Here is a 12,216-nt window from a genome sequence, read left to right as displayed (position 1 = left end):
ACCCCAGTTAAAAGCCGTTTTAGGGAATTCCCTGGCAGTACAGTGGTTAGGACTCCGAGCTCTCATTGCTGAGGGCCCAGGTTCAATCCCTGGTCGGGGAACTAAAATGCCACAAGCCGCACGGCACGGCTGAGGGGGAAAAAAACAAAAAGCTGTTTTATAGTCAGCACAGAGCTCTTCTCAAGGGAGGAAGAATCAGTACTGCTGGCTAATTCATCCCCTCAAAAAGCAGTGAATGTATGTAGGACTGTAGTAGTTTGTACATATCCACAACCTCCTGCCCTTAGGCCTGGACACACCAGGGTATCGGGACAGTGAACTGTAGGTCTGACCTCGGGAACAATAAAGCTTACTTACAGGAGACGGCGTCTTCAATCTGTGTCACGTTAGCAAAGTGGGCAGTGTTTGGGATGCCCAAACACCTCATGCCATGAGCATGACGCCATTCCTGGGAGAAGCAAGAGGACAATGTGAAATGGGATGACTGAACACTGAGCACTAACTCCATTCTACTCATAAGCCCTACCCTGACCCTTTGCAAAAGGCTCCACCTAAAGGCAGCGTTCCTTTTGTGGCTCTTGTTTGTAGACAGCTGGCTGTGACTGACAAGAGGCCGTTACTTCAAAGCAGCACTGCACTGTTTGCCTCACTGGGCTGGTTTATAAAAAACCTAGATTCCAGATCCAGACAAAACCTGTGTCAAGACCACAACTCACCAGTCACCTCCCAAGCAACCCCCCCCCACCAGCATGAGTAAGCGTTACTGATGGCTGGTCAGCGTCATCTTTGGAAGTAAAGGAGAAGACTGTTTATCAGATACAGGCAAGGACACGAAAGAGACCAGGAAGAGATGCTGATGCAATGACAGCTCTGGCTCAGGGACAGCAAATGGCATGGGCCCTGGATACCAATTCTAATTCGTTGGAGGTGGTGTTGAGAAAGATTCAGAGAGTACTCAGAAGCTTGGCGGAAAAGACCCCAGGATCAATTAGTAATATGTACGTCTGAGGGAGAGAGAGAGGAGTTCATATAAATTCGCCATCCTTGGCTACATCTAGCAAGTCTTCCATTCTGTAAAATTTCCTTCCAAGTACTAAGAATTGAAGGCAGAAACAAAACAAGGGTGAGTTCACTTACTGGAGTACCACCCAGATAATGCTTTCTCTCAAGAATAGTTTGATAAATGTCATCCTCTTCGTTTCTTTTTTTCAAGAGGCAGAGGCCCATTTAAGACCCAAAGAAGGAGGCGGTCAGCCCTTTCTTTGGTCCTGAGTACTAACAACAGGATAGAGAAATGACCAAGGAGTCAGAGAGGCAAAAAGAAAAATAAAGAGCAAGCAAGAGGAAACAGAAATGAGGTTCAAACAGCAGAGTGGTGGGATGCCTCCAGAAACCACCTCAGGTACTACCACCACCAAGGCTGGCACTGGTGCCAGAGGCCAAATGCCACATGCTGGACTTTAGATCCACTCCTTCTCTGATTCTCTTAGGCTCTGGACACTAGTGATCCTCTCAGGCTGCTCCTATCCTCTTCTCTAAAAGACTCATGTTTCATGCTTCAACGTCCAAGAGAAATGGCTCTGAATTCCTTACAGCAAAGTGCCGCTGGAAGGCCTTGGGACCCCGGTAGGTGTAGTTTCCACAGATCTCACAGTTATAGTTGATATTCAGGCCATGAAGCTTATACAACCAGTAAGGAATGGGCTAAAAGAAATCAGATAAAAAACAGTATTAGACTAGTGTCTGCATCTGCTTCCAAAATGGGATATGAGGGAAAGATGGTAGCGCTGGGACTGACTTTGCCATCCCAGCCGAGGGGCAGGTTTTTGGGGTTATAAATGATCTCGTTCTCCTCGTCTTCACTTTCGCTCTCGCTGATCTGCTCTTCCTCCTCCTCCTCTCGCTCCTCTCCGGTTCTTGCCTGCTTGCGCTGCACATTTTCATGAGTGAGGTGTCGCTGTTCCTAAGCCAAGCCCGTAAATGAAAGGGGAAGTCAGAGAACAGTGCAGGACAAGAAGGGAACTTTCCTATTCTGCTATAACCCTTGCTGACCCCTCGCTTCCAAGGATTAGGCTTTCTTTCTTGTCAAACAAAGAGAAAGTCTTGTCTTCAAATCAGAATTCCTCATCAGCAGAGGAATGATTCTTCCCTGATCCTAAAGGAAAAAGTCAAAGGTTTCATAAAGCACTTGCCTAAGTTACTCGCCTGAGGCCACGAACTATCACAGAACAACAGAGAACAGTCTCTTCTCTTCCAACTCTAAAATATCTCCTGAACCGGTCCTTCCTTCTCCTTCCCACTGTTACCGTCCTCACCAAGATGGCAACCTTCTAACTTGCCCTGAGTCTCTCCTCATTCCAGTCCAGCTTCCACGTTGTTCCCAGATTTTTCTGCTCAAAAAAACCAATCTAATGGTGCACTTTGCTTAAAGAACTTTTATTGGCTTTCTGCTGCTTAAAGGACAAGGTCCCAATTTCCAACATAACTTGCCGAATTTCTCTGACCACTCCCTCCCTTACAAGGCACACCCATATACACTGGTTTCCTCATTATTTCCTTTCATCGTATTTTACCTTCTTGCTTGCTGTTTCCTCTACCTGGAACATTTTTATCTCCCTCTTTCTACTTAGAACACTCAATCTCAATGTACTACAGCAGGTGTCACATTATACTGCAGTTATTTGTAGCCCTCAGCTGCAAAGTGGGCTTTTCGAGGGCAAGAGGCTGTGTCATATTCACTACTGTATCCAAAGATCTAGCATAATGTCTGGAAACCAACAGGTACCAATAAATGGTGAAATAATGGTAAAAATAATATCAGTACATTAACAAGAGCAACATCTAGAAACCATTTTGGCTGTAACTGGCTGGGATTCGAAAGACAAGAGTGCCACCTCCTGGCAGGGAAAGCAAAATGCTCTCAAAGGAGGGAGAAGTAGTGGGCACACCTGTGTCAGGGGCACAAATTTGCCTCGCAGTCTTCTTCAGAGGACTGGCAACACAGACTGCTGCCCACCCTAGCACAGTGCAGGTTTACTGTGGAGAATATAAGTACCCCCAGTATCCAATGTCTGGCTAGCCTCCTCTTACCAAAAGCAGTTGTAATAGAAGGAAACAAAAAGATGAATCTTAGTTTTATAAGCTATCATATAAGTGGTCCTCAAACAAGGGCAGAATGAAAATGTCCACGGCAACCGACAGAGACACGTAGACCAGCTCTCTGAGCCGGAGCCACCTGCTCACTCAAAGCACCATGTGAGCATTTGTAGAGGCAAAGGCTCAGAGTGGTTGAAAACTACACAAAGCAGACAATTAGAAAGGCCAGTCCTCTGCAGGACTCCCAGAGACACTGACCACCTTCTCTGGGTGAGTGGTGCCCTTTCCTCCACCTTCTCTTCCCTGAAAGAGTCATTGCCTCCCACTCGTCCCTCCTTTCTCTCCGAGATAAGCATCCTGGTCAGGTTAGGCCTTTTTCTACCCGCAACCCCCACTTCAGCTTCTTCTTGAAAGAATATTCAGAAAGGAGCAGCTCACAGCCAGCTCTGTACCACCAACCTCCTGGCCCTAAGAAGTTTCGCACAATCTTGTGAACACGTAAGGAGTGCCTTTTCAGAATAAGTCACATCTGAAAAGCCACTCTTATCTGCCTTTGGAGTGTCTGCTCCTCGGGTCACCCCTGGGTATACTCCAGAGCTCAGGCAAAGAACCTGGATACTAAGGGGAGTCTATTCTCTCTGCCTAGCCTCACGCGATTGGGCAACCTTGGGAATATCACCTAACAACAGACACCTAAGAACAGAACAGCACCTCAGTGAAAGGCCAAGTACCCTGGGAGAACCCAATTTTCTGCTGAAGTAGTTTGATATGTATCTTTCCTCTTGCAATCCTAAAAAAAAAAATCCTACAAATTCATATTTCTCTTACTTCCCCATGTTGTAGCATTTACAGCCCTCAGCAGAGTCAGTTACTCACCCCAAGAATCTCTACATATTCGTAGATCTGGGCTTCTAGGAAAGCAATGTCTTTGTTCCTCTCAGTGTCTCTGAAAATAAGAAATAAACTCTATCACTCAAGGGTTCTTTTACCCAATGCCCTGTTCGTATATCTGGGAACATTTATTCCATGGGTGCATTAAAAATTACAAGCATGTGAGAAATACCACATTGTGAAAGCAAATGCTCTGTTCAGCTCAGGACTCGCTGATAGAAGTACTGAGGTTATTTCTTAGAATGCATGGAAGCTTCCTCTTTGACCTCATTCTAGAAGGTGAAAGACATATCCAGGTATTTAAATTTCCATGATTATAACATACAAAGGAAATGTGGTACAGAAGAGCAAGCTCTGGAACCAGCAGACTTGGGCCCAAATCCTGACCCTGCTCCTTAGTAACTGTGAGATAACAGACACACTCCAAAACTTTTCTAAGTCCTTATCTGCAAAAAATCAGGATAACTTTTTGGGCTTGTTTTGAGAATTAGGAAAACCACATATAAAAAACACCCTGTACAGGGCTTCCCTGGTGACGCAGTGGTTAAGAATCCACCTACCAACACAGGGACACGGGTTCGAGCCCTGGTCCGTGAAGATCCCACATGCCGTGGAGCAACTAAGCCTGTGCGCCACAACTACTGAGCCTGCGCTCTAGAGCCAGCGAGGCACAACTACTGAGCCCGCAAGCCTAGAGCCCGTGCTCCGAAACAAGAGAAGCCACCGCGATGAGAAGCCTGTGCACTGCAACGAAGAGTAGCCCCCGCTCGCTGCAACTAGAGAAAGCCTGCGCACAGCAACAAAGGCCCAACGCAGCGAAAAATAAATAAAAATAAAATAAATTTATTTTTTAAAAAAACCCCTGTACAAGCACGTGGCTCAAGAATAGATTCAACTGTCATTAGCAAAAATGTACTTAGAAAAATATTTTTGAACCTACTTAGTTTCTATAACCTACAGAGGTAACAAAAGGTACCCGGGGCACCGTTTCAACTTTACAGACATCACGCACTCTCAGTCAGCTGAGTACAGACTGTCTTTGGTTTATAATAATAACAAGGAGAGCACGCTCTGCCATTAGCAGAGAGAAGGAGCTGACTGGGTCTCGATGGATCAATAGTGGTGATAAAACAGGCTTTAAAATTTCTGTTGTGGTAAGCATTCTGCATGGGAATAAAAACTTTAAAGTGTCAGCAGAGGTGCGGCCCCAGCCACTCACCGCTTGGTGCCCTTTGACTTGGGATTTTTGGCAAACAGGGAGGTGTCGAGTGACTCCAGGGACTTTCCTTTGGTGCTGAATAGCCTCTGGGCTCGCTCTTCTAGGGTCCTAAGTAGACACAAGGGGCAAAGGATTTCAGGATTACTTTATAGGCTTGCTTATCTTTGCAGTGGGGGATGACAGAAAGAAGGGAATCAGAGCCACTTAGAAGATTGTGAAACACACAGTAAATGAGACAGTTCCGATAGAAAGACCAGCCTCTTACCCGCCGCACTTCAGGCCTAAAGCTAAGAGTGCAGATTTCAATCTGTCCAGACCCAGGGAGGCCAACTCCTGTATGAAAGAGACAATTTACAATTTTATATAAATAGACTTGGAGAAACAACAAATGCTGAAACTTCGTCTTTGCAGGCTGGGGTGTGGGTGTTCCTAAAGCTGTGGCAAGACCACACATTCCATAGCCAATCTCCTAGCAGTACGCCCCAACTCTCCAAAGAGGCCTTGGGGGTTAAGTTCATACATAACCATACTGGTAGTGTTCCATTACCTCCACTACAGCTTAAGATGGTTAGAATTTTTAGTTTACAGTTTTCAAAGAAGTTGGATACACTTTTTATTCTTTTTATCTCTCTACATTCTTTGTAGATGCTTGGCCCCAAGAACTGATGTCTTATCATGATAAGTCTATCACATTAAAAACAGGAGACCAAGTGATCCCTCTGAGGAGTGAACAGGCAAGACCAGCACAGTGCATAAAGAAAACATACCTCCCAGGAGGAGAATGCAGAGAGGTCAAGATGGGCTCCGGCATGGGTCAGGGCACTGCTTGTCTCTTTCTGGAAAGAACAATATGATGTTTATTAACACCCAGGTTTAGAATGAAGGCAAGGGAGTCATCTAAAGTACAGGCACACCTCAGAGACATTGCAGGTTCAGTTCTAGACCATCACAGTAAAACGAGTATCACAATAAAGCAAGTCACATGACTTTTTTGGCTTCCCAGTGCATATAAAAGCTATGTTTACACTATACTGTAGTCTAATAAGTACACAATAGCATTATGTCTAAAAAAACAATGTACATGCCTTAGTTAAAAAATTCTTTATTTTCGGGGCTTCCCTGGTGGCGCAGTGGTTGAGAGCCCACCTGCCAATGCAGGGGACGTGGGTTCGAGCCCTGGTCCGGGAAGATCCCACATGCCGTGGAGCAACTAAGCCCGTGCGCCACAGCTGCTGAGCCTGCGCTCTGGAGCCTGCAAGCCACAGGGCTGAGCCCACGTGCCACAACTGCGGAAGCCCGCGTGCCTGGAGCCCGTGCTCCACAACAAGAGAGGCCACCGCAGTGAGAAGCCCACGCACCACAATGAAGAGTAGCCCCCACTTGCTGCAACTAAAGAAAGCCTGCGAGCAGCAATGAAGACCCAGTGCAGCCAAAAACAAAATAAATAAAACAAATAAATTTATTTAAAAAAAAAATACTTTATTGCTAAAAAAATGCTAACCGCCACCTGAGGCTTCAGTGAGTCTTGGTAGTAACAAAAATCACGGATCACGGACCACAATAACAAAAGGAAAAATGGCACTAATAGATTTGCTTGACCCAGGGTTGCTGCAAACCCTCCATCTGTAAAACATGCACCATCGGAGAAGTGCAAGACAGCAAAGTGCAGTAAGATGAGGTGTTCGTGTATCAGGTGCTGGTTGGCCCCTTATACACATGTATGAATAACAGCCAAATGCCTACAAGAGCAGAGCAGAAAAAACCAGATTGAAAAACTCTCCCAGAGATTTCAGGAAAACTCAAGTTTGTCCCCAGGAATGAAAACATAAAGATTTCTAGCATATAATTATATCAGTTTTCAGTCAGTAGGAACCACAGGGCAGTAATGACATGGTTGGTGAAACTCCTGGGCCCAGCCAATGGCAAGCGGGCCCTGACAAATCTCTTTCAAAGTACACAGAGAAAACCCAGCATACTTGGCAGACAACATCTCACGGCCATAACTGATCCCAAGGGATCAGCACCTCATGCCCTAAAGCAGAGGCTCAAGATTAAAGTAAAATAATTAGTTTACGTCCCTGGATGTCCTCCACCCACACCCCCACTGAAGCTCACCGGCCATCCAGGAAAAGTACCATTCTCCCACTTCTTCTCAAACTCATTCTGAATTTTCCCAAAAAGTTCATTCTGATCTTGGAGAGGTTTCACTCTATCTGTGTAATCCTGAAGGTACTCAAGCAGCATCTCCAGATATCTACAGAGGAGTAAATAACACAGAGACAGCAAGGTTCTATTTTTGATATACTGTTATGCCCTGTAAAACATACTTATAATTCCAGTGAAACTAGTTTTTTCAAGTAATAATACTACTTTAAAAATTGAGCTTACAATTGGCTTTCTCCTAATATGTCATCTTTTTTTTTAAACATTTATTTATTTGGTTGTGTCAGGTCTTAGTTGTGGCAGGCAGTCTCCTTAGTTGTGGCTCACCGGCTCCTTAGTTGCAGCTGGCAGGCTCCTTAGTTGCAGCATGCATGTGGGATCTAGTTCCCGGATCAAGGATCGAACCCGGGCCCCCTGCTTCGGGAGCACGGAGTCTTAACCACTGCGCCACCAGGGAAATCCCTCTCCTAATATGTCATCTTGATTCTGACCTTTCCTATCTTCTTTCATCCTCATGATACAATTCCAAATACTAAAGTCTTAACTCACATATAAAAGATTTTAGGTAAAAAGAAAATGAGAAAAAGAGAGGAAGGTAGAGTACAGATTACTAACCAGGGGCATAACAACACAAACAAAACTTAAATCTATACGTCAGACCCAGGCACTTCACTTCAATCACAATCTGAGAAAGTCTAATTTTTTCCCATTCAACCCCAAAGACACAGAGCCACCTGGATGGGAGACTTCCTTCTACAATGAGACAACATTAAGAACAGTATGGGTCTAAGATCGCAGATGTGCCCATAGACACACATTCTTCCAGAGCCAGAGTATTATGGTTTTGAAACCATGTCATTCAAAATTCCTATCCTCCAACAAACCTGGAAGTCATTCATATATGCCTTTCATGCAACAAAATTCAAAACTGCCCTCAAACCTTCTCATTAAACAATCTTCTAGTTAAATCCAGTAGAGGCCGAGAAACTAGTAATGGCTACCTCTTATACTCTGCATTCTTCCTTTCTTTAGGAATGTCAAACAACTGGTCGAAGATTGACAGGTAAGTGATATAATCCAGCTTCTGGAAAGAGAAAAGAAATGACAAGAGATTCAGTTAGGTGTTTGCACCAAGTTGCAATATAATCTCCAATAAATGAGATTAAAATTGAGTGTTGCCTAACAAAGTAACAAGGCCCAGCTCACTTTAGTCTTTTTCCCCCCCTAACATTTAATTCCTGCACTCAGTGTTAATTCCACTGGACTGAGCAGAATATCAGATACACAATTAACTCTGTGAAATAAAGATCAAGTCAATAAACCATAAGCTAAAAGAAACATCTGTTGAACATTACTACTGGGTTGGCCAAAAAGTTCATTCAGTTAGTGAATATGTTTTTCAATCAAGTTCTTCGTGAAAATGAAAAATGTCTTTTATATTTACTTAAAACCAAATGAACTTTTTGGTCTACCCAATATATACGGGCACTTGTTTAAAGACTGACACCCACTACACATCCTAAAATAAGGTCCCAGAAGGTGCCATTTGTTCACTCATTCAATCACTTACTGAATATCTTTGGACCAACTACATGGATACAGGTGAGAACAAGACAGATGCAGGACTGTACTCATGGAGCTTAAAGTTTAGTCACAACTTTTGAGACATGTCCTCACAACCCCAAGAGAAATTTCATCATGTATTTCCTTGTGACCCTGAGACTGTCACATTAAACCTCAGCTCTTATGGTAAGTTATTTTCTAATACCTTTTTAAATATATTAAATAGCCCTCCTGGCAGAGATTATGTTTTTGTATCTTTCATGTACCTACTACTATGTGTGCCTAACACAGAAGCCTGATGCATACTTGTGAGTTTAAAAAATTTTTTTATTTTTACAAAAGCAAAATAAGTTTGTTGTATTAATAAAATAAAATTTATTGATAAGTAAAATATGCTTATTGTATTCACTGTAGAAACCCGACTTTCACTTTGAAAAGTGTTTCATTCCAAGAAAGCACATCACCTCTTTAATATTTACATAACAGTTCCAGAACACAAGGAAGACACTCTAATTGTTTCAGGTCTAGTAGCCCCAGCCCAGTGTCCTGACTCACCCCTAGAATCAGAACCACTCTCCCCTCTCCTGGGTCTTACCTCAGAGGCCTTCAGGTTAATGTATTTGAGGTAACAGTCATGGAGATCAAGGTAACGACCATATCCCTCTTCATCTGTGAACTCCACCAAATCTGAAGGAATCAGATATCAAGATTCAGATACTAAAGACCACTTTCTTGGACTTGACTTTTCAAGTGGACTGCATTGTTTCATAATGCAGCCCTTCATCCAAATATCCTCCCTCTAGTCACAAAGTGAACAGACCTCACTTTTCCAGGTGAGTGAATTTGAGCTGGGCTAGCACAAAATCACTATTTTGTCCAAGGCCGACTCAGGATGACAATCTAGTCCAGACTTTTCTCTAGTCTAGCAAAGAGGAAATCAGTAAGGGAACCTGGCTATAAATTTCTCTGGGGCCTTTTTCCAGGACTCTGAGGGCAAATCTGAGCTCTGGTCATTAACCTGTACTTCTGCTAGTGCTGGATAGAAACATTAAACCCTACTTACTTTGTGCCTCTTCACTTGGATTCTCTCGAGCCTTCAGGAGCTCCTCAAATTCCACTGACATTGGCACACAGATCTGATGGGAAAAACAAACGCTCAGGTGGGTTTTTCAACATAGAAGTTGCAATATCACAGAATGGACTATATAGAAAGTTGGATTTCTAACGCTTTATTTGGCCTTGATTTTTCATTAGGAGCTTTCTTCTGTTTTCTAATTACCTTGCTTTTTCCTTTTCCTTTTTGCATGTTTTAACTAAAAATTGCTAAAATAACACATGCTCACAAAAACTCAAATAACACAAAAAGACAAAATGAAAAAAAAATCAAGGTTCAGGGCTTCCCTGGCGGCGAAGTGGTTAGGAATCCGCCTGCCAATGCAGGAGAAATGGGTTTGAGCCCTGGTCTGGGAAGATCCCACATGCTGCGGAACAACTAAGCCCGTGTGCCACAGCTACTGAGTCTGCGCTCTAGAGCCCGTTTGCCACAACTACTGAGCCCGTGCGCCACAACTACTGAAGCCTGCGCACCTAGAGCCCATGCTCCCAACAAGAGAAGCCACCACGAGAAGCCTGCACACCACAACGAAGAGTAGACCCCGCTCGCCACAACCAGAGAAAAGCCCACGTGCAGCAACGAAGACCCAACGCAGCCAAAAATAAAATAAATAAAACAAATAAATTTATATATATATAAAAGAAAAATCAAGGTTCCCTTGGACTTCCCTGGTGGCACAGTGGATAAAAGACTCTGTGCTCCCAATGCAGGGGGCCTGGGTTCAATCCCTGGTCAGGGAACTAGATCCTACATGCATGCCGCAACTAAGAGTTCGCATGCCTCAACTAAGGAGCCTGTGTGTCGCAACTAAGGAGCCCGCATGACGCAACTAAGACACCTGGTGCAACCAAATTAATAATATTAAAAAAAAAAAATCAAGGTTCCCCTTTAATAATTCTCCTGGGAATAGCTAACCACTGTCAACAGACCCTTTGAATTTTTATTATTTATTTATTTATTATAAATTTATTTATTCATTTATTTAATTTTTGGCTGCATTGGGTCTTTGCTGCTACATGTGGGTTTTCTCTAGCTGCTGAGAGCAGGGACTACTCTGTTGTGGTGTGCGGGCTTCTCATTGCAGTGGCTTCTCTTGTTGCAGAGCATGGGCTCTAGATGCACGGGCTTCAGCAGTTGTGGCTCACGGGCTTCAGCAGTTGTGGCTCATGGGCTCTAGAGCACAGGCTCAGTAGTTGTAGCGCAGGCACTTAGTTGCTCCGCGGCATGTGGGATCTCCCCGGACCAGGGCTCGAATCCGTGTCCCCTGCATTGGCAGGTGGTTCTTAACCAGCCATTCCCAAACTTTGCTACACGTTAGAATCACCTGGGAGAGTGCTAAAAAATCCTAACGCACTTGATACCAATTTAATCAGAAGTGGTGGGGAAGTATCAGTACTTTTTAAACACTCCCAGATTCAAACGCACAGCAAAATTTGGAAACCACTGCTCTATGTATTTAAATATATGTATTTGTGCAAGCACATACAGGCAAGTGCAAGATTATTTTTTTGTTTCTCACATAATTAGACTTATTTTTTTTTCCCTTTCCCTTAGTATATCTTAGGCATTCTTCCAATCATTTATTCAAGCACTTATTCCTCATCACCTTCCTACCTGGGCTGGGATAAGGTTAACACACCAGAATGGTACTTGTGCCTTCTCTCTTGGTTACCAAAAGACTTAATTCTCTACCTTCCAAAGGGGATGAGGAGACATAGGTAGGTGTGTGAGGGTACATTCATGTACCTCCACTTCACTTCAATAAATAGCCTCTCCTGTCTGGTATTTTCAGTCTCTTCATTTTTCCATCGGCTCCTTTAAATATGTATGCCTCCCTTATTTTCCTTATGATCCTCCTGCTTCTCCTCTCCTTTTTTCTGCCAGTCTTTCAAATGCATGCTAAACACTCCACACTACTGTATCCTCATTATCCACTTGTGCCTCTGTGGCCAGATTTCCACTCCCACTTCTTCAACAGAGTAGCAACCCTGGCAGTTACCAATCAACAACAGCTGATACCAGTGACTTCCTTTGTGAAACTCATTGGCTGAGCTTCAGTAAGACATTACCTGGAGCTGCCATTTGACCTGTGATGGATGGCTTCCCAGACTCCTTTTCAGTTAAGTACCTTATTAAGAGTGTGCCCCAAGGCACACAGAAACTGACAGTC

General features: G+C 43.9%; 1 protein-coding gene across 2 annotated transcripts in view; it reads right to left on the bottom strand.

Annotated features, from left to right (window-relative positions):
• The window catches only part of SF3A3 (splicing factor 3a subunit 3), a 34,099-nt gene that overhangs the window by 18,742 nt on the left and 3,141 nt on the right, over nucleotides 1-12,216 (bottom strand). For both annotated transcript variants that reach the window (XM_082422108.1, XM_082422109.1), the window contains 11 exons: nucleotides 9,996-10,068; nucleotides 9,528-9,619; nucleotides 8,371-8,453; nucleotides 7,322-7,460; nucleotides 5,974-6,042; nucleotides 5,472-5,539; nucleotides 5,207-5,314; nucleotides 3,973-4,042; nucleotides 1,799-1,963; nucleotides 1,594-1,704; nucleotides 358-448 (listed from right to left, as the gene is read on the bottom strand). In XM_082422108.1, coding sequence (XP_082278234.1) covers nucleotides 358-448; nucleotides 1,594-1,704; nucleotides 1,799-1,963; nucleotides 3,973-4,042; nucleotides 5,207-5,314; nucleotides 5,472-5,539; nucleotides 5,974-6,042; nucleotides 7,322-7,460; nucleotides 8,371-8,453; nucleotides 9,528-9,619; nucleotides 9,996-10,068 — 1,069 coding nt within the window. The remainder of the gene's footprint in view (nucleotides 1-357; nucleotides 449-1,593; nucleotides 1,705-1,798; nucleotides 1,964-3,972; nucleotides 4,043-5,206; nucleotides 5,315-5,471; nucleotides 5,540-5,973; nucleotides 6,043-7,321; nucleotides 7,461-8,370; nucleotides 8,454-9,527; nucleotides 9,620-9,995; nucleotides 10,069-12,216) is intronic.

Source organism: Balaenoptera physalus (assembly GCF_965194825.1).
Source record: "Balaenoptera physalus genome assembly, chromosome: 1".
Classification (NCBI taxonomy): Eukaryota; Metazoa; Chordata; class Mammalia; order Artiodactyla; family Balaenopteridae; genus Balaenoptera; species Balaenoptera physalus.
Note: the sequence above shows the minus strand (reverse complement) of the source record. Positions and strands in the feature narration are given on the sequence as shown.